The 22,589-nt window shown below is 40.9% G+C and overlaps 1 protein-coding gene across 5 annotated transcripts; it reads left to right on the top strand.

Moving 5' to 3' along the window:
- The first annotated feature begins 509 nt into the window (after nucleotides 1-509).
- Nucleotides 510-21,553, top strand: COMMD6 (COMM domain containing 6). 5 transcript variants are annotated; one of them, XM_060080188.1, is made up of 3 exons: nucleotides 510-590; nucleotides 13,099-13,251; nucleotides 15,551-15,908. In XM_060080188.1, exons 2-3 carry the CDS (start codon nucleotides 13,126-13,128, stop codon nucleotides 15,599-15,601), a joined length of 177 nt encoding a protein of 58 aa, XP_059936171.1. In that variant the 5' UTR covers nucleotides 510-590; nucleotides 13,099-13,125; the 3' UTR covers nucleotides 15,602-15,908. The 5 variants fall into 5 exon arrangements, 4 of the variants coding, with proteins under 4 accessions (XP_059936171.1, XP_059936174.1, XP_059936172.1 ...); XM_060080191.1 differs by lacking the exon at nucleotides 510-590 and adding an exon at nucleotides 611-800; XM_060080189.1 differs by lacking the exon at nucleotides 510-590 and adding an exon at nucleotides 821-907.
- Nucleotides 21,554-22,589: the final 1,036 nt, after the last annotated feature.

Here is a 22,589-nt window from a genome sequence, read left to right as displayed (position 1 = left end):
GGTCCCATTGGCATCTCCCTCGCAGGACAAACATCTGTGGGGAAGGGGGAGTAGTTGTCCCGCAGCTTTCAAACTCGGTGAGCAACCAGACTGCGCAGCTACAAGTCTGCGCTCGCTCAGAGGGCGCCTTGGGCTGCAGGCAGGAAGAGTCTACGTCCATGGCATAAGTAGGGGGCGACGGCATCCGAAAGATAATCTATCCTTCCCTTCACAAGGTATCTGCCAGTTTTCGGACCTTTTCCTCTACAGTGTATCCGTTGTTACTGACCGGCTCCATAAAACTGATGTGTAATTGAGATTAAGGATGAGGTATACAAAGATGTTTCTGCCCTCCTCCCCCCACGTCCGCTGCGTGCGACGGGCCGCGAGGGGCGGGAAGAGGAAGCGGAAGGGGTGGTGGTCCCGGGAGCTTCCACCTGAGTGGGTGGTGGGATTCCGGGGCGCTGCTATGGAGGGGTGTAGCGAGCCACAGCTGGATGCTAAGGCCAAGGTAAGACCTGGCCTGGAAGGAGCCGAGGCAGTGGGCTCCGGAGCAAGAAAGATCGTTCCCTAAGTTGTGTTTTCTGCTTCCATTTCAGGTCACCAACCAGGTGAGTGAGTGGCCATCCCTCCGCGGCCTCCGCCGGCCTCGGCTGGACAAGTGGCGGGCGGCTGCACCTGGTCCTCCGCCCGCCTCTGGCAGCCGCGGGACGATGCCACCGTGAGCCTTCCCCAGCTCACCCCCAAACCAAGGCCCATGTCCGTGAGCCCGTTCCTTTCCTCCCGCCACCCTGCATTGCTCCTCCCACTTGGCTTCTGAGGTAGTAGCCACTGCCGTTGTAATTTAATCTTCCCCACCCACTCCATGCCGAAGAGTACAGACCAAATATCGTTCTTCCTTGATTAAGCGCCGTTGATTCGATACTAGGTACATAGTATTTGGGGATGTAATATATATAGAGAAGAAATTATCAAAATTTCCAAAGATAGCTGCGCAAACATTTTCTTAAGTCATTAAAAAGCAGTTTGTGGAAGAGGGAGAGTAGAGTTTACCTCTTTAACTTTTCAGTGTCTGTTTTTTTATGCTTGGAATAAGAATTTGATTTTTAAGTATGTCTTAGGACTGTCTCTTTGTTCTGAGTGTTCCTGTCCTGTTTCAGCCAATAAACTGTTTTTAGGCAAATAGCTTATAACACTTCCCAGAAGAAGAGTACTAAAACTAGAGTATTTGAAATACAGGAGTTACCCAGGACCACAAAGTATAAGAAAGGGCTGAGATAAATAATGAGAACACAGGGGCTGAGAGATGTCCTCTGACTGCTCTCTGACATCTGTCTCCAGCTGATTTTTTTTTTTAAATATAAAGCTACATTTTTTTTAAGATGTTGGGGCTAGGAGTTTATTAATTAATTTATTTATTTGTGCTGTGTTGGGTTTTCGTTTCTGTACGAGGGCTTTCTCTAGTTTTGGCAAGTGGGGGCCACTCTTCATCACGGTGCGCGGGCCTCTCACTATCGCGGCCTCTCTTGTTGCGGAGCATAGGCTCCAGATGCGCAGGCTCAGTAGTTGTGGCTGACGGACCTAGTTGCTCCGCGGCATGTGGGATCCTCCCAGACCAGGGCTCGAACCTGTGTCCCCTGCATTAGCAGGCAGATTCTCAACCACTGTGCCACCAGGGAAGCCCCCTTTCTGTTGTTTTTGAGGATTCCTGGGAGATAGGGGGAAACTTAGCAGCCAAACCCCTATCTGGCTTTGCTCTGAGTTACTGCTCAATAACTTTGATTCAATCTCTCAGAAATCATCTTATCCATTTATTATACTTACATTAAGTCATATGTTTATTTGCGTAAGATATCCTGAAACTGAATTATACTAGATTATAGGGTTTTAAAAGTTGAACCTTTTGGGGGTGTGTGTAGGGGGAGGTGTGTTTAAAACAACACAAATTTATTCTTACAGTGCTGGAGATCAGAAGTCCAAAATTAGTCTTGTGGGACTAACGCCAAGGTGCCAGCAGGGCTGTGTTCCTTTTGGAGGTTTTAAGGGAGAATCTGCTTCCTTGTCTGTTTCAGCTTCTAGAGGCTGCCTGTGTTCCTTAGCGATGGCATCTACTTGCGTCTTCAAAGCACATCATTCCAGCCTCTGCTTCTGTCATCACTTCTCTTTCTGCCAGCATCCTCATATTGCCTTCTCTGATTGTGACCCTCCTGCCGCCTTCTTATAAAGCCCAGCTGGATGATACAGAAAAACCTCCCCACATCAAGATCCTTAGTTTAGTCATATCTACAAGGTCTGTTTTGTCATGTTAAAATAACATATTCACTGGTTTCTGGGGATTGCAATGTCGACATCTTTGGGCACTGTTATTCAGCCTACTACACATCCCTTCCATGCAGTCGTTCACATGTTATATGATTGTTTACATAGAAAAAGCCAAGATAATTTACAAGTAGATTATTAGAAATAATATTAGAGTTTAGGAAGGTGATTCACTGTTTTTTTGTAGTTCAAACACAGAGAGTTGAAAAATATTTTTTTAAAGATGTCATTTACCACATTAGTAGACTGTAAAGTGCATTGCAATAAATCTATGCAATAAACTTTTATGAAGAAGATTATAAAAAGTGATTGACTTCCAGTTTCTGGTCCAGTGTGTAAGGAGTTTGGAAGTCATTGCTCTGCCTTAAAATAAGTGAAAAGCTGAATAGACTGAAAAATGAACAGTTCTTCTTGGATAAGTCAGAAAAGTGAGGTCACAGGGCAAACTCCTGTCTCCCAAATTGGAGAGACAGGTGAATACAGAGAAGCACAACGTAACCGGAACAGAAACCTCCGTGAAAACCAGTGCTAGGGCTAGGAAAACCTAAACCATAATTGATGAATTACTGGAGGCTTAGCGTGGACAAGTCTGAGTTAAAATCTCAGGCACCCACCTACACCCCAGGCATTAGGGGGACCTCACACTTTTGTGAGTTTTACCTCCAGGAACTCTTAAATTGAACCTTTTTATTCATAGTTCATGATGTGTTTTTTAAATATTATATTGCTAGACAAAATGATTATGTGTATTCAGCAGTCTTGTAGGGGGGAAAAGCCTTGACCTAGCAGTAAGTCATTTCTGTTTGTAGTATATGCTTTTTTTTTTTTGTGGTACGCGGGCCTCTCACTGTTGTGGCCTCTCCCGTTGCGGAGCACAGGCTCCGGACGCGCAGGCTCAGCGGCCATGGCTCACGGGCCCAGCCGCTCCACGGCATGTGGGATCTTCCCGGACCGGGGCACGAACCCGTGTCCCCTGCATCGGCAGGTGGACTCTCAACCACTGCGCCACCAGGGAAGCCCTGTTGGTAGTATATGCTTTTTAAATGTACCAGATATAGCTAATTTTTAGGGCTAATACTAGTTTAAATTCCTTGAGCTATAATACCTTCTCTCTTTCTTTAAATATTTCTCACCAATATAAGAATCAGCAAGGTTAACTGGGACCACACCTCCCGTGAGAGTGCAGACCCCGCATACAATCCATCAGAATACTGTTTTCTCTGCCTTTAAAAATATTCTCTAAATTTACCTCCCCATGCTGCCACCTGAGTCCCAAGCAACACCCTCTTGTGTACATACTGTAATGGTCTCCCAGTTGAGCCTTTTTGTTTTCCTTCTTAAACTTAATGCCCTGTTCATCAATCTGGAGGAGACTTCTGCGGTCTGAGTTAGACCAGGTCTTTTCCCTGCCCGAAGCCATTTAAGAGAGTACTATCTCCCTAGAGAAATGTCTTAAATATTTCCCTTGACCTAAAGGCCCTTCAAAAAGTGGTTCTTCATCTCTTACCTCTCTTCCTAGCTCACGCCGCTCCAGCCGTGCGGGCCTCATCGTTGTTCCCTGCACAGGCCAGGCATGCTTCTCCCTCTGTCCAGAATGCTCGTTCCTCCAGTTATTCATGTGGCTTTTTCCTTCACTCTACTCAGGTGTCTTTCTCTTCAAAAACCACCTCCTCACAGAGGTCTCCCCCAAGCTGTATCTAAATAGCCTTCCTGGGGCCTCCCTGGTGGCGCAGTGGTTAAGAGTCCGCCTGCCGATGCAGGGGATAGGGGTTCGTGCCCCGGTCTGGGAGGATCCCATATGCCGCGGAGCGGCTGGGCCCGTGAGCCATGGCCGCTGGGCCTGCGCATCCGGAGCCTGTGCTCCGCAACGGGAGAGGCCACAACAGTGAGAGGCCCGCGTACCGCAAAAAGAAAAATAAATAAATAAATAAATAAATAAATAAATAGCCTTCCTGGTCACTCTGTTCCCTTACCTGCATTTTAAAAAATTCTTTTTATAACACTTAGTACAATGACACTATATATATTTGCTTATCGTCTGTCTGCCCTACTAGAATGTAAGTTCCTGAGGTCAGGAACCCTTTGTTTTATTTTTTAGAGTCCCAGTGCCTAGAACATAGTATTATTTTGTAAATATTTAACTGAATATTGGGGCATAGAGACATAGTAACTTGCCCAAAGCCACATGGGTAGAAGGTAGCAGAGCTGAGATTCAAACTCAGGTCTGTCTAACTTCAGAGTCTGGACTTGTTAAATTGAACAAACTGTCGTGCTACCTTGTCCAGCACCAGAAGGTCTAAGGTTATTCATTACTTCACATTCTGATGCTGATAATCACTGTTTTGAAGTAATTCACGGTTCTTTTTTTTTTTTTTTCTTTTGTACACGGGCCTCTCACTGTTGGGGCCTCTCCCGTTGCGGAGCACAGGCTCCGGACGCACAGGCTCAGCGGCCATGGCTCACGGGCCCAGCCGCTCCGCAGCATGTGGGATCTTCCCGGACCGGGGCACAAACCCATGTCCCTTGCCTCGGCAGGCGGACTCTCAACCACTGTGCCACCAGGGAAGCCCAACGGTTCTTTTTTATAGATGTCTAATTAGAACTCCTTATCATAGGTGAATGATTGTTTCTATTGTTGCCACATTGTATTGTTTTCCTGCTTGCCAGTTTTATGGTATAAATCAACAGAAATATGTATATTGACGCACAATATCTAGTGCCATTTTCCCTCTTCCGTGTATGAGACAGTGACTTCAGTTTTTGTACAGTTTGTGTAATAGTTCATAAATGTATGGCTGTTTTTGTTCTTCCGTGTGTCCTGTTGGGTGCTACAAGTCATGTAAGGATGTATGAACTCCCCTCAGGGAGTTTACAGTCTAGTAGATGGTGGGGGAGGGAGACAGATCCACAGATGACTACTCTTCAAGCCAGAATGTTCTAAGTGCTGGGGTGTAAGAAGTGACGTGACCATTCATAGAAAAGTTGAGTAAACGAGGAAAGACTACAGAGCAAGTAGAATTTGAGAGGAGTTTTGAATTTTAACTAGATGTTTGAGAGTTGTATTCCAAGAGGAATGAGCAGCATGAGCAAAGGTTTGAAGACTGAAAGATAATTTAAAGAGAGGATGCGGTCCAGCTTGAGCACGAGTGGGAAAGCTGTTTGGGACTATGCTGTGAGATGACTTAAGTGCTAGGGGAAAGGTTAACTAGTTCCTGAGGCAGAAGACATTACTGGTTTTTGACCTGTGATATTAGATTTGGTAAATTTATAAGTAGTGTTTAGAGTCCACTCTGTGGATTGGAACTGAGGAGGACTCTAGGCAAGAAACTGCAGTAAAATTGAAGGCAAGCTTTTTAAAAGGCTTTGTAACGGTGAGATTGGGAAGAAGGGAATAAATGTCAGTGGCATTGGTCGAAATAAAATCTTGAGTACCTAGCGATTCATAAGTGTTTTGGGTAAGGGAGAGAGAAAAATCAAAGTTGACTGAAGTTTCAAACCTGAGTCACTTAGGAAATGGGGGTCATCAGAAAAGACATGAGGATTAAAAACCATTTTGAGGAAAGCTGATACTGTTTTGTGCTGCATGGCAGTAGAACTGTGAACTTACTAGTAGTGATTGTGTTTAATGGGAAATGCTTTCGTTTCTGTCTTATTTTTACTGGTGGTATTAACACTAACCTAATATGAAACATTGTTTTGGTGATTTGTATTTGCTACAATTTCTATAAACCAATATAGTTCAGATTGTATAGTTTTGAGAATTCATTTTTGATAAATCGTATATCGTGGTCAGTTTATTAACAAAGCTATTTTCAGCTAGTTTTGTTTGCTCTGTTTTAGTTATCTGTCACCGCATAACGAACCACCCTAAACTTAGTGACTTCAAACAGTTGTTTAATTGTCTCTCATGAGTCTTTGGGTTAACTGGGCTTAGCTGGGTGGTGGTTTCTACTCCTCATCATGTCAGCTGGGGCTTCAGTCATCTAGGAGCCTTCAGTCATCTAGGAGCCTTAGCTGGGTGGAAGTGAAGAGGGCTCGCTCACATGCTAGTCATGACTTGGGCTGTGGGCTGAGCTAGAGCTGATCATTGGCATGACTTGGTTCTCCTTCATGTGGGTGCTCACATCATGGTGGCTGGGTTCCAAGAAGGAGAGTCCCAAGAGCCAGCATTCCATGAAGAAGGAAGGACACACTTCCAGTTCTCCTAAGGCCTAGGCTCAAAGATTCCAGAACACCTCTTCTGCCATATTCTACTTGTCAAAACAATCACAGGGACAGCTCAGATTTGTGCAGAGAGAAAATAAGCTCCACTTCTTTTGTTTGTTTGTTTGTTTTTGTTTTGTTTTTTACATCTTTATTGGAGTATAATTGCTTTACAATGGTGTGTTAGTTTCTGCTTTATACCAAAGTGAATCAGTTATACATATACATATGTTCCCATATCTCTTCCCTCTTGCGTCTCCCTCCCTCCCACCCTCCCTATCCCACCCGTCCAGGCGGTCACAAAGCACCAAGCTCATCTCCCTGTGCTATGCGGCTGCTTCCGACTAGATGTGAGGAGTGACGTGTACTTGTGTACTTACAGAGCCGGGTGGAATTAATTGCTGGAGGCTATCTTTGGAGACCAGTTACCACATACCCCAGAACTTCTAAACCGTTCAACAGATACTTATGTGAATATTCACTTTCTATCAGATAATGTTCTAATAGATTCAGTAGTAACTAGATTCATAATGCCATTTCCTTGGGGACACAGGGGATGAATAAGTTAACACAATTTTAGAAACCGTTAAGTGCTATGAAGAAAATCAAAGCATGGATGAAGGTGCCATTAAGCAAGATGAGAAAGGCTAATGACTTAGCAAAAGTGGTCCACTTAGGCTAGAGCTAATATGAATTTTCAAGAAGTTTGCTAATAACTCATGCCATAATCAGTATCTGCAGATACGAGGTACGAAGCACAGAGTTTAGCACAGCACTGTCCGATAGAACTTTCTACGATGATGGAAGTGTTCTCTGTTGGCACTATCTAGGATGGTAGCACTAGCCACACATTAGTCCAACTGAGGAACTGAATCTTTTATTCATTTTAAATTAATTTAAATAGTCACAGTTGGCTAGTGGCTACTATATTGGACAGTTCAGGCCTAGCATTTAGAAGATACTAAACACTCTTGCCCTGTCCCAGACCTGTCTGCTTTCTTGACCTATTAGGACTTGGTTTAATTCTGAATGGTAGTCGTGTTGCAGCTAGGTATAATGAAAAAGGCATGGAATGTGGAATCAGACAAATTTGGGTTTGAATACCAGCTCTATTCGTGTTGTATCCTGGGATGAGTTTAATCAGTCTTTTCCTGGTAATACTTTGGGAGAGATTAATGTGTGCAGAATGCTTAACATTCTTTCCATTTGAAAACTTTCATTTAAAAAAGGAGAGAAGGGCCTCCCTGGTGGCGCAAGTGGTTGAGAGTCCGCCTGCCGATGCAGGGGATACGGGTTCGTGCCCCGGTCTGGGAGGATCCCATATGCCGCGGAGCGGCTGGGCCCGTGAGCCATGGCCGCTGAGCCTGCGCGTCCGGAGCCTGTGCTCCGCAACGGGGGAGGCCACAACAGTGAGAGGCCCGCATACCGCAAAAAAAAAAAAAAAATAAATAAATAAAAATAAAAAAAAATAAAAAATAAAATAAAAAAGGAGAGAACATAAAAGTGTGTATTTTGTGACTCTAGCTATAAAAATTGCATATAAAGACTAGAAATGGGGACACAGGAATATGAACATAGTTTTTAAGATGATGGAGTTTTGTACGATTTTTAAAAAAATTTTCTCCTATGTTATGTTTTGAAAAATAAAAATTAAATTTAAACGGAAATGGTCTTAAAAATTTTTTTCTATGTAGACAGTTTTTATAGTGATGTTTTTATGTTACCAGTAACTTCAGCCACCATATCAACTATTTTTAGTGTGACAGACTATAGCTAATTTCTTTGTTTACCTCTTAATTTATACTTGCTTTCTGATTATTTTTCTTCTTTGTATTCATTTTACTTCTGGTTATTCCTATGTTTTTTTACTACTAGCTTTTTTTCTCTGTACATTTTTCTTTTTAAATCATTTTCTTGATTCTACAAAAATTTTGAGGCTACTTCATTCTTATTTCATTCTTAATATTCTCCATAGTGATGTTCGCCCTGTTCTGATTTTTTTGGTTTTTCTTTTTTTCTTCTTTTAAAAATCTCCTCTGTAGTTAATTCCTGTTTAAGGCTCAACCACACTTATTAGAAGGTTTGCTTTTATTGATAATTTGCATTTAAATGTTCAGTTCAGAATTTGGGAATTTCTCATCCCATAAACCTAATCCCAGCTCTTGTACTCATGAATACCAACTTTGCACAGTAAATGGCAGCTCTCCCAATTTCCCCACCTGCCAGTTAAACCATTGTAATGGTCAGTGAATTCCAACATCGTGTTCCTTAATTGCTTTTCTGCTTGAAATGTTCTGGATAATGCAGAATTTTATATCATACTTTTAGAGTAAAATAAGCAATGTTTTATCTCCCATTTTACTATGGACAGTAAAAATGGAACTTCTTGCATCAAAAAGTTGTATGGGCCAAATATGTTTAAAAAGTGTTGTTACTTTCTTGAATATCACCATTGAACTGATATAAAACTATATCTCTAATCATGAACTTCCATGAATTCTGTTCTTGAATTTTTATCCACTTATTGAACATTCCTATTTAGATATTCCTCATCACTTTAAAAAAAATTTTATTGGAGTGTAGTTGATTTACAATGTTGTGTTAGTTTCAGGTGTACAGCAAAGTGATTCAGTTATACATATATTCATTCTTTTTTAGATTCTTTTCTCATATAGGTTAATTATCACTTCTTGATAATACTTTTGGCCTTAAAATATAAAAAGTCCTGGTTCATATATGATATATTCCCCCAGTCATCTGGGCTCAAAATTTTATAGTTGTCTTTGATACCTCCCTTAACTGTAGATGATCATCAAGACCTGGTGATCCATTCTTCATAGGATCAGCTTAATCCTACTTGTCACCACCTTAGTTCTGGCACCTAAAACCTCGTACCTGGGTTATTGTATTCTGCAGCCATCAGAATCAATACTTCGTACCTTTCTCTGAACTCAGAAACTTTCAGTGATTACCCATTGCCAACAGGAAAAGTTTAAATGACTTATATGATAATGTTTTTCATAGTAAGATAAAATTGAGTTGACCCTTGAACAGCACAGGGATTAATCTGTGTATAATTCATAGTCGGCCCTCCATATCCTAGGTTCCTCTGCATACATGTGGATTCAACCAACTGCAGACCGTGTAGTACTGTAGTATTTACTATTGAAAAGTATCTGTGTATAATAGTGGATCCCTGCAGTTCAAACCCACATCGTTTAAGGGTCCACTGTAAATGAGAGTATTCTGAAAACTTGTACAATTTGCAAAAAATTACTGGCCTCTTGATTCTTGATCTCTTGTCAGCCTTATTTTCCATACTTCCTTATAAGAGCCTTTCACTTTGAGACAGTGTGCTCTATCCCTCAGCCAGATATGAACTACTTTTATCTCTGGTTGGTTCAGCTTAATATTTATTAAGCACTTATTCTTTGCTAGGTGTGTATTTATGGAATACATAAATAAAACACAATTTTTTCCTCTCAATTTCAGTTCTGTTATTCTTCAAAACTGATCTCTGTCTCCTCTGAAGCTTTCCTTTGATCACCTAGCCTAAATAAATTTTTCCTTTCAACCAGAAATGTGGAGCTCACTGACATATCCTCCCCTCCCCCTGCTATATGTGCAAGATAACACTATAATAAAACGTGCATAACATTTGGACTGTTTAATGAATAATTTTACTTTTTCCAGCTTTATTGAGATATAATTGAAATACAGCTCTGCATAATGACTTGACATACATATACTGCAAAATGATTACCACAGTACATCTAGTTAACCTCCATCCCCTCAAATAGTTACCAAAAAAGTGGGTAATTTAAAGGTGAACATCTGTGTCACTACAATCAAAACTCAAGAAATCGAACATTACCAGTATCCCAGAAGCCCACCACATGCCCCTTCCCAATCGTCTCTCTCCCACCCTCCTCCCTAGAGGTAATAATTATCCTTTTGTGATAGTCATATTCTTGCTTCTTTTTATAGTTTTGCCATCTGTGTATGCATCCCTAAACAGTATTATATTTCCTGTTTCTCAAGTTTAAGTGCATGGAATCACATAACTTTGACTTGTTTCTTTCAGGATTTTTGGTGTTAAGTGTAGCTGCAGTTCATTCATTTTCATTGCTGTACAGCATTTCATTTGTCCATTTAATTACCGATGAACATCTGGGTTGTTTATAGGTTAGGGCTATTTTGAATATAGCTGCTAGGAACATTCTCACATAAGCATCCTGTTTTCCTTTTTTAAAAATTAATTAATTCATTTTTGGCAGCTTTGGGTGTTCATTGCTGCGCGCGGGCTCTCTTTAGTTGCAGCGAGCAGGGGCTACTCTTCGTTGCGGTGGGCGGGCTTCTTATTGCGGTGGCTTCTGTTGTTGCGGAGCACAGGCTCTAGGCTGGCGGGCTTTAGTAGTTGTGGCACATGGGCTCAGTAGTTGTGGCGCACAGGCTTAGTTGCTCCGTGGCATGTGGGGATCTTCCCCGACCAAGGCTCGAACCCGTGTCCCCTGCACTGGCAGGTGGATTCTTTTTTTTTTTTTTTTTTAACTTTTTAAAATAAATTTATTTATTTTTGACTGTGTTCGGTCTTCGTTGCTGCACATGGGCTTTCTCTGGCTGCTGCGAGCAGGGGCTACTCTTCATTGTGGTGTGCGGGCTTCTCAATGCAGTGGCTTCTCTTGTTTCAGAGCACGGGCTCTAGGTGCACGGGCTTCAGTAGTTGTGGCATGCAGGCTGTAGAGCGCAGGCTCAGTAGTTGTGGCACATGGGCTTAGTTGCTCTGTGACATGTGGGATCCTCCCGGACCAGGGCTCGAACCCCTGTCCCCTGTATTGGCAGGTAGATTCTTAACTACTGCGCCACCAGGGAAGCCCCAAGCATACTGTTTTTCTAGGTTATATCCCTAATAATTGAATCACCGGATCACTGGATATGCGTAACTGCAGTTTAAGTAAAGCCAATTTTCCGAAAGATTGGCCCAATTTAGACTTCCATCAATAGCACTGTGATACATCCTTTCTTGCCAGTTTTAGAATCATCAGACTTAAAATTTTGCCATTTTGGTAGGTGTGTAGTGGTATCTCTTTGTGGTTTAAATTTGCATTTCCCTGTTTCCTTTCCATATGCTTATTAGCTGTTTGTAGTTCTTTTCTTATTAACCTACTATCCTTTCTCTATTTTTGTATGGGAAACTTTCATTTAAAAAGTACCTATACAATCTTTTTTTTTTCTTTTTTTGCCGTACGCGGGCCTCTCACTGTTGTGGCCTCTCCTGTTGCGGAGCACAGGCTCCGGACACGCAGGCTCATCGGCTATGGCTCACGGGCCCAGCCGCTCCGCGGCATGTGAGACCCTCCTGGACGGGGGCACGAACCCGTGTCCCCTGCATCGGCAGGCGGACTCTCAACCACTGCGCCACCAGGGGAGCCCTATACAATCTTTTTACTTATCAAAGATGTTAACCTTTTATCGGGACCAGCCTGGCCTTCATGCTGTAGCTGGTTCGTCTAACGCCAGTCTGAAGACAGGAGGAAATTTTGGTCCTTACACTAATCTCACCTTTTATAAGATTTTTTTTATTAATACGTAAAGCTATTTGCCCAGTAAGCATTCATTTGGTAGCAAAAGGTATCAGTCAGTAGACAGGTATTTTTTGTGAGTGCCTGCTAGGTACTACATATCTTCCGAAGCTTTGGGAACAAGACACAAAATTCCTCCATTTATTGTCTTATGTTTTAAACTCAGTATTAAGGGCTGCATTTATCCAGTCCTGTTTTATGCCATGGCAACACTGAACAGTCATTGAAAAGAATTAGCTAGAAGGTATTGAGGCAGCCAGTAGTTAATAAGCATGTAATCATTGGAGTCAAACAGACTTTGGTTTCAGTGATGAGTCCAGAAATGTGTGACTTTGTGCATATTATGTGTAAGCTCTCTGAAATTCAGTTTTGTCACCTGCAAAATGGAAATAATAGCCTATAATGTTATGATGATTCAGTGAGGCATGAAATACATGTAAACGGCCTAGCACATCACGTGGCAGGTATCCATCATCAACAGTGATGAAATCTAAAACCACCTTCCCCAACAGTGTAAGGTTTCAGGTCAAGGACTGTGGTGAGGAAAGAAACTGGTATGGTTCCCATGTATGCCTCAATCAAATATGAAGATGGTATCTAAGTCATCTTCCATTTTAGGACATTTGGGTTGTGGAATGGGGAAAGGCATATGTGGAACAGGACGATGAGATAAGAGATGGTCCAAAATGTTTGGAGTCCCCTTAAGTCCAGGAGCAAAATGAGAAGAAACCCAGTACTGCTATATCTACCTCCATAACACATCAGGTGGAGACTTTTGTTTTTTCCCTTTTGTAATTATGACAATGTTGTTTTCCAACCCTGTTTTTATCCTTTATTGCCTCTCTCTGTGTTCATTTGATTATTATATCCCCCTAACAATATTAAAATGAAGATATTTTCTTTTACTCTGACTGGCCTTGAAATTAAAACTTGAATAGGAGAGGAGTAAAACTGAATAAATATCTGCATTCAGGGCAATATTATAACTGGTGTATTGTGTACCGTTTCATTACAGCTAATAGATTTTCAGTGGAAGCTGGGTATGGCTGTGAGCTCCGACAGCTGCAGATCACTTAAGTATCCTTATGTTGCAGTGATGCTCAAAGTGGCAGATCATTCAGGCCAAGTAAAGAACAAGTCCTTCGAAATGACAATTCCACAGTTTCAGGTTTGTGATAAACCACATTCAGTTTAGCCATTGTTCTGTAATTACTGCTTAAAAAGATACATAAAATCTTTTTCAAGATAAAATTTTAACTGTTTTTATTTGCAGTTGTTTTGATGTGCTTTACATACAAAAGATCTGGATTTGCTTTATTTGGGAATTTGATAAATTATTTTCAATATAATATGCTGAATTTGTATACTGACACTCCATCACTTTCAAGGACTCATCTGTGAGTGTGTTTAAGAAATTTGCATCTTTTCTAGCAGGATATTTACTTTGCATTTAACTGTTTGATTCTTCTTAGGCTTAATATTCAAGAGTGATTAAGCTAAATGAATCTTACCTTTGAACAGTATTGACCCTGAATTTTCTGACTAATAATGTTTACAAAATGTAGAGCAGACCACTAGTACTTGATGGCTAATTTTATCTGCTAGGGATTAGAGTAACTCAATAGTTTATTTATAGAATCATGTTATATATATTATTATTATTAGTTTTAGTATCCAATATTTTATATATTATTCTACCTCTTTTCTGAAAGGAAGAAAGGGGGTGGATGAGAAATCATTTTCTTTTCAATGTACATACAGGGAAATGCTTTGTCTTTGGCTAGTTTAACTGGCCTTAGAGTTTTGTTTTTGTTTGTTTTGATCCTTTTGGTGAGTGAACAGATATGAATTCTTTCTTATAGCATACTCTCTGTTACCATGAATTCCAATTTTTTTAGATTCCACATATAAGTGAGATCATGCAGTATTGTCTTTCTGTGTCTGGCTTATTTTACTTAGCATAATGTCCTCCAGGTTCACCCATGTTGTCAAAAATAGCAGGATTTCCTTCTTTTTAAAGGATGAATAGTATACTGTTGTGTGTATATACACACCACATTTTCTTTATCCATTCATCTGTCAACAGACACTTGGGTTGTTTACATACCTTGCTATTGTGAGTAATGCTGCATTGAATGTGGGAGTGCAGATATCTTTTTGAGGTAGTGATTTTATTTCCTTTGGATATATATCCAGAAATGAGATTTGTGGTTTATATTGTAGTTCTGTTTTACAAATTACATTTTAAGGATTTTCTCTCCTTTTGATTCCTTTTTTTAGAACAGCTGTGTCTGCTGTAGAACAAAAAAGGGTCACAGATTCATTATTTTTAATGCTAAATGGTGTCTTGGAAGCATACTAGGACTTGGTTGAAAGGAAATAAATGTAGTGTATTGTGATATGTGAGTAGCTTTCAACTGAACATAAAGACCAAATCTACTTCAAAAAGGAATATAGATTTCAGTCCTTTTGTAATTCATAATACTGGCCTAATTCTTATTTTTCTTTGCCACATTTTTGCTCCCTGATTCCACCTCTTAAAATTTTTTTCTCATAGTAAAAGATCACAGATGGGGCAGCTCTTTTAAAGGTAGTTTTTACATGGCTTACAGCTAACCAGGCAAACAGAGCCTATTAGTCACATTTTAGGACTGAGCGCCAAGGAGCATTCTTTGAGCTTTTGACTTTTATCTTTCTAGTAGCAGAAATTACCATCATGAGTATATATTTTTTAAGAAATGGTTACTTCCTCCTTCGTTTCATAATAAACTTACATATGAGTTAAAACAAAATACAGATACTCTTTTAAGTAGCAAAATAGAGAATTAAGTCCAAAGAAGAGGGAAAATACAAGGATGTAAATCATTAGAGTATATCAGATTTGCTTCCTACTTCTCGGCAAGTAGAGGATAAGAAAGGAAAACAGAATTTGATCCCTTTTTTATCTGATGTTTTATCTGATGACTTCTACAGGAGAACTACCATACCAGCTTAGTTTTTAATTGAAAGAGAAATACGTTTCTACCATGTAAGCCACTGTCAGTGTTGGGTCTCTCTTAGTATAACTGACAAGACAGCCCCTATCACCCTGAAATGCAGTCTTTCACTGAATTAAAAGTGGTTCGGAGCCTGGGAACCAATCTGTCATTTTTTTAAAGTCTTCATTGTTGAGCACAGTGCTGGGCATTTAATAAATCTTTCTGTTGTGATCTCAAAGAACTTTGTTGGATGCTTTTGAAAAGTTTATTTATGAGCTAATTATCCAACTCTACAGTAGTATTTTTGCTTGCACCAAATTACACCTGTTTGTTTCTTACAGTAACTTTCGAATAATAATAGTTGAGGAAGTAACATTAATAAGCAAACTTAATATGTTCTAGAGCCTCTGCTGGTTAGATATAATTAAAAGAACTACTTAAACAGCCTCTAAAAGCAAAATTAATATTGTTTTTCCCCTTTCTCTCCAGAATTTCTACAGACAGTTCAAGGAAATTGCTGCAGTTATTGAAACTGTGTGAAAACTGATTACTTGGTTGATGAATTGCTACCATCATTCTAAAATCATGGATTTTACTTTCTGCAACAAAACTGCCTAAGGATCAAATGATTTTTATTGAATGAAAATTACACGTTTGGTTTTCCATTTTTTTAAATAATAAAAAAGAAAATCAGACAAACAGGAATTACAAAGTGGTGATCGCTGCACACTTTGTGAATGTACTAAGAGCCACTGAATTGGAAACTTTAAAGGGTGAAGAACTCTGTGGTATGTGAATTATATCTTAATGAAAAATAAATCAGACAAACAGTTGAATGATATTAAAAGCAGCACAAGTTTATGTATTAGACCAATAGTTTTAAAAATTACTGGTAATGTTACCCATTTTATAAACAAACTCTTCTTTTTTAGCATTCATTTTTTTATTGATGTATAGTTGATTTACAATATTATATTAGTTTCAGATGTACAACATGGTAATTCAAACTTTTTAGAGATTATACTCCATTTATGGTTATTATAAAGTATTGGCTATATTCCTTGTGCTGTGCTGTACAATGTATCCTTGTAGCTTATTTGTTTATTTATTACTTTAAAAAAATATTATTTATTTTATTTTTGGCCGTGGTGGGTCTTCGTTGCTGCACGTGGGCTTTTCTCTAGTTGCGGCGAGCGGGGGCTCTTTGTTGGGGCACGCGGGCTTCTCGTTGCGGTGGCTTCCCTTGTTGCAGAGCCCAGGCTCTAGGCGCTCAGACTTCAGTAGTTGTGGCACTCGGGCTCAGTAGTTGTGGCGCACGGGCTTAATTTCTCCACAGCATGTGGGATCTTCCCGGACCAGGGCTCGAACCCGTGTCCTCTGCATTGGCAGGTGGATTTTTAACCACTGTGCCACCAGGGAAGCCTCAACAGTCTTTATTTTAAAATCTATCTTATCTGATACGAGTGTTGCTACTCCAGCTTTCTTTTGATTTCCATTTGCATGGAATGTCTTCTTCCATCCCTTCACTTTCAGTCTGTATGTGTTCCAAGGTCTGAAGTGGGTCTCTTGTAGACAGCATATATATGGGTCTTGTTTTTGTATCCATTCAGCCAGTCTGTGTCTTTTGGTTGGGGCATTTAATCCATTTACATTCAAGGTTATTATCCATACGTATGTTCCTATTACCATTTTCTTAATTGTTTTGGGTTTGTTTTTGTGGGTCCTTTTCTTGCATTTCCTGCCTAGATAAGTTTCTTTACCATTTGTTGTAAAGCTGGTTTTGTGGTGCTGAATTCTCTTAGCTTTTGCTTGTCTGAAAAGCTTTTGACTTCTCCATCGAAACTGAATGAGATCCTTGCTGGGTAGAGTAATCTTGGTTGTAGGTTTCTCTTTCATCACTTTAAGTATATCCTGCCACTCCCTTCTGGCCTGCCGAGTTTCTGCTGAAAAATCAGCTGATAACCTTATGGGGATTCCTTTGTATGTTATTTGTTGTTTTTCCCTTGCTGCTTTTAATATTTTTTTCTTGAATTTAATTTTTGTTAGTTTGATTAATAGGTGTCCTGGTGTGTTTTTCCTAGGGTTTGTCCTGTATGGGACTCTCTTTTTCCTGGACTTGGGTGACTATTTCCTTTCCCATGTTAGGGAAGTTTTTGACTATAATCTCTTCAAATGTTTTCTTACACCCTTTCTTTTTCTCTTCTTCTTCTGGGACCCCTATAATTCGAATGTTGATGCGTTTAGTGTTGTCCCAGAGGTCTCTGAGATTGTCTTCAATTCTTTTCATTCTTTTTTCTTTATTCTGCTCCTTGGAGTTATTTCCACCGTTTTGTCTTCCGGCTCACTTATTTGTTCTTCTGCCTCAGTTATTCTGTTATTGATTCCTTCTAGTGTATTTTTATTTCAGTTATTGTGCTGTTCATCTCTGTTTGTTTATTCTTTAGTTCTTCTAGATCTTTGTCAAACATTTCTTGTATGTTCTCAGTCTGTGCCTCCATTCTATTTCTGAGATTCTGGACCATCTTTATTATCATTACCCTGAATTCTTTTTCAGGTAGGTTGCCTAGTTCCTGTTCATTTATTTGGTCTTGTAAGTTTTTTCCTTGCTCCTTCATCTGTGACATATTTTTTTGATGTCTCTCTTTTTTTTTTTTTTATGAATGGGATTGTGTTCCTGTCTTACTGGTTGTTTGGCCTGAGGCTTCCAACACTGGAATTTTTAGGCTGTTGGGTAGAGCTGGGTCTTGGTGCTGAGATGAGGAACTCCGTGAGACCTGCTTCCAATGAATATTCCCTGGGGTCTTTCTGTTCGTCCAGTGGTTCAGACTCGGAGCTCCCACCGCAGGAGCTTTGGCCTAACCCTCCGGCTCGTGAACCAAGATCCCTCAATGTGTGTGGGGCAGAAAAAAGAAAAAGAAAAAAAAACAGTAACAAAGTAAAAAATAAAATTAGACTGGGAAACTAACAGATATGTTAGGAAGAATATAAAAATATGAATCAACAAGCGGAAGGTACGTCAGTACCACAGTAGTAAAAAAGAGGAGGGAAAAGAAAAGAAAAAAGAAGCCGGGGAGGCCTTGGCTGTGGAGGGTGGGGCCTAAGCAAGGGCGAGTTTTGGGTGGTGGGCGGGGCCAATGCTCAGGACCCACAGGGCTGGAAAAGGCCCTGGGGGTTATGGGGGGTGGGGCTTAGGCTCAAGGAACAGAAGGGGCTGAGGCGTGTCCCCCACCCCTGGTCTCAGAGGGCAGGGGACCTCACCTGGGAGCCCAGCAGGCTTCCTGGGCTTGAGTAGGCGGGGCAAACGCCCTCCTCTCCTCTCCTGCTCCTCCAGCCTGCAAGGGCCCGTGCTGCCTGCCTCTCCTGATCTCCCCAGCCTCCCTTCTATGCCCCTAGGACCAATTCGGTTGGGGCTGGGAAGGACCTTGGAGGGCAGGGGACCAGCCTGGCAGCTCAGCAGGCTCCCCTGGCCTGAGTGGGCGGGGCAATCAACCTCTCCACTCCTCTTCCGTTCCTCCTGGAGGGCCCCTCCCGCCTCCTCTCCTGATCTCCCTAGCTTCAGGGGTGCCGATCCTGTCTGGCCTCCACTTCTCCTCTACCCTCAGTCCCCCTTCATCCTACCAGTTCACTTTGGGGTTCCTCGCGTCTTCTTGGGCATCAGAGTCCCCCACCAGCGGCCGGCAGGTGCCCTAGTTGTGGGGAAACGCTAACTCTTCGTCTTCCCACACAGCCATCTTGACTCCGCCTCTCTAAACAAACTCTTATACATAGAGTCCTTTATAGTCTTATATATAAAGTATATATGAATGACAAAAGTAGTATTTGATTAGGATAATGTTACTTTACAAATTCAATTTTATAACATTCATTTATTATGAAAGCAATCAGAAGAGTGAGGCTGCTCCTTCTCCAACATTTGGAATCAGGTTAGGATTGGTCATTGCTCCCTTATTTTAGCCAAGCATTCAGATGTTTCTGTTATTAATATTTGTAGAAAGTTCAAATATGTGCACAGACATAGAAAAATAAATTTTATTCTGAGTTTATGTACAACTGAGTTAACCTGGTAACACAAGTTATTGTGTTAGATGGTCTCTTTTGAATTTAGATTTATAAAACAGTTGTTAAAATATTTTATAAAACCACAGCAATCAACACTGTATGGCATTGCTCAGGAAAATAAACAGATCACTGGAATAGACTAAGTGGCCTAGAAATAGATCAAGGTATTTGGGACAAAGATGATATTTCAGTTGGGTGAGAAAACAGGATTAATTTAATAAATGATGCTAGCAGTCTCAACGCATGCGAAAGTAAGTTCCAGATGAATTAATGATTTAACTATAAAAGAGAGAAATTAGACGTTTTGTAGAATATTTATGTTAACTAAGGCTTGGGAAGCATCAACACCACAGCTATAACAAAACAAATATATTTGAAATGTAAGAATTAAAAAATTATATGTGGGAAAAAATGGATCATAAACAGATAAAAGACAAATGCTAGGTTGATGTATAAGTTAGTACTTAGTCTGGAAACAAATTGCTTTAAATATTTCAAGTAGGAGGAGATTTTATACAAGAAATGAGATGTTCACTAAACTGTCAGAAAGACTGAGGGAACAAGTCAGGAGAAATCATTGCTGGCTTTTAGAAAATCTGGTAGTGCAGGAATTTCAGGGAAAGCCCCTTCCAGTAATCTCTGCAGAATGCAGGGTGTCACCTGGAAGCAACTATACAGGCCATTTCTGCCAAGTGTCAACATGTTAGAATGAAATAAAGGCTGCTTGCTTTCTTCACCTTTTCTAGTTTCAGTGAGAGTGCCTCTCATTGGTGGAAGTTAAACCAGGACCCTGTTGACACAGGAATCTGGTCAGTGGAGTTTCTAGTCTTTTAGTACCTTTGGAAGGGAGATTTAGAAAAGCAAGAAAGGTGCTGAATATTCCTACTCTGCTGACAGAAATAGGAGTTATCATGGCCTTTTTTGCGAAGTGATAGACATACACACATTATATAGAATTTCACAGCCCAGAAATTTCAGTCCCGAAATACATCCTTTAGAGTAAAGCCACCAATACAGTAAGGCCCCTACATACGAACCTTCAAGTTGTGAACTTTCAAAGATGCGAACGTGCGTTCGCATGTCCAGTCACGTAAGTTAGTTCACGTGTCTGGTGTACATTGTCACGTGCATACATCCTCTGCAAGTGGTTGTGCTTTTGTGTACTTTACAGTACTGTATAGAGTACAGTAGTACAGTATTGTTATTTCAAGCCCAGGATGTCATCTATGATGAGAAAAAAAGTAGCTACTACCCCAGACATCACTGGATCGTTTTCTCAAGAGGGTAGATAGAATTGAATCCAGCAAGGAGCCAGAACCTGTGCCATCCACGTCAGGCGTGTGTGACATTGCAGCTGGCCCTCCATCTCCTGTTGCTGATGATCCTTCAGTTCTCCCACCTCCCACTCCCTCTCCCTCCTCCAGTCAGTAACTCTTCTTGCCTGTTCCCTCGATGCCAGCCCCTGTATGCCAGCTGTTGTACTGTATTACCATACTTTTCAAGGTACTGTACTGTAAGATTAAAAATGTTTTCTTTTTTTGTGTGTTTGTTTTTTTATGTATTATTTGTGTGAAAAGTATTATAAACCTATTACAGTACAGTACTATATAGCTGATTGTGTTAGTTGGGTACCTAGGCTAACTTTGTTAGACTTAGAAACAAATTGCACTTAACGAATGCGCTCTTGGAACAGAACTCGTTCATATGTAGGGGACTTACTGTATATAAAAATATTTGCAAAATTGACTAAATGTTCATCCAGTTTCTGTTAGGGCACACAAGAAGACTGCATTTCCCAGCCTCCCTTGCAGTTAGGTTGGGACCTCATGATTGGGTTGTAGCCAGTGGAATCTGGGCAGAAGTGTCCTAACATACATCCAGTCTTTGTCATAAACCTTTCCTTGTCTCCCAAGCTCTCTCCCATGTGGACTGCTGGAAACGAAGAAATCTGAGATAGGGAAACCATAACATGGAGGCCCTGAATCACGATTGGAGGCAAACTCATAGTAACAACCTGACTTGCACCAGACAGTGATGTGAGCTAGAAACAAACCCCTGTTGTGGTAAGCTGGTGAGATTTTTAGAGTGTTCGTTAACAACAGCAAGTGAGCATAAACTTGAATAACACAAGATATTTGTATGAAGATTTTTATTGTAGCATTTCCCCAAGCGGTGAAAAGTAAAATAAAGGGAGCAGTGACTGTCAATAAAGAAATGGTTGAATAAATTCATCATATCTATGTTACAGCATATCATATACCTGCCGTTATCATGTATTAAATGTATTAACAATACATTTGCTATTATCAACACGTTGTTTCATAAAACTGTAAAATGCACTCAATATATATTTGAATTCTTAATGGAAAATTAGGAAAATTAAGTAAAGATGTTTACCATGTTGTAAGCATTGATGGAGAGGGTATCTGGAGAGGGAGAGGAAGAGCAGTTAAAAAATGTTTTTTCAAATCCATAATGCATTGTAAGAAAATATGTATCATTGTTTTTAAGAAATATTTGATAAAAATTATTATTTTTTTTCTTTTTTTTGCGGTACGCGGGCCTCTCACTGTTGTGGCCTCTCCCGTTGCGGAGCACAGGCTCCGGACGCGCAGGTTCAGCAGCCATGGCTCACGGGCCCAGCTGCTCCACGGCATGTGGGATCTTCCCGGACCGGGGCACGAACCCGTGTCCCCTGCATTGACAGGCAGACTCTCAACCACTGGGCCACCAGGGAAGCCCAAATGTTTGCTTTTCAATTATGCTTCTGAAAAGTTCTTATGATTCTTTTTGTGGTACAATGTATCCTTATTTTAACAAATGGTATAGTGTGTCTCCAAATCAGGATAGACAAACCTGAAATACATCAAACGTAGGCCTCGCTGTGCTATAGAAATCATGACCGCAGCTGGGTCTGATATTTTGGCTGGTATCACGGCAAGAAACTTCATTTCTTCCACTTACCTTTGTCTCCTCTTCTGAGCCTCCCTGTTGGGAATTTAAGTCCTCTTCACACCCTGTCAGCATTTCTGCAGATCTCCTGTGTGAATCCACTTTCTTTCTTGGTTCTCTGCTCGGTAGCATACTGCCGTGAGGAGTGCGGGTCCATTGCCTACTGCTGTCCACCCATGTACTCAGGTCCTACCACCTTGAAGAGTCAGCCAACTGGTCATTCATACTTACCAGCTGCCCATAGACTACTCTATTACCCACCCTCTGCATAGTAGCACATTAAAGATTTAGGATTAGGAGAAGGCAAAGTCCCCTTTCTATCCCTTTCTCTGTCCTTTGGGGTACCAACTTCATTGTATCCCCAGAAATCAAAGTAGAAACCTGCCCACCCAATCTGGGTCAACACCGCACACCTGCCTTCCCAGACTGTGCTTGTGGTCTTTCCACCTCCCACTCACCCCAGTTTAACTCCCTCCATCTTCCTCTCCCTCCTTATCTGCAGTGTTGCAAAGAGGCC

Source organism: Mesoplodon densirostris, chromosome 17 (genome assembly GCF_025265405.1).
Source record: "Mesoplodon densirostris isolate mMesDen1 chromosome 17, mMesDen1 primary haplotype, whole genome shotgun sequence".
In the NCBI taxonomy this organism is placed as follows: Eukaryota; Metazoa; Chordata; class Mammalia; order Artiodactyla; family Ziphiidae; genus Mesoplodon; species Mesoplodon densirostris.
Note: the sequence above shows the minus strand (reverse complement) of the source record. Positions and strands in the feature narration are given on the sequence as shown.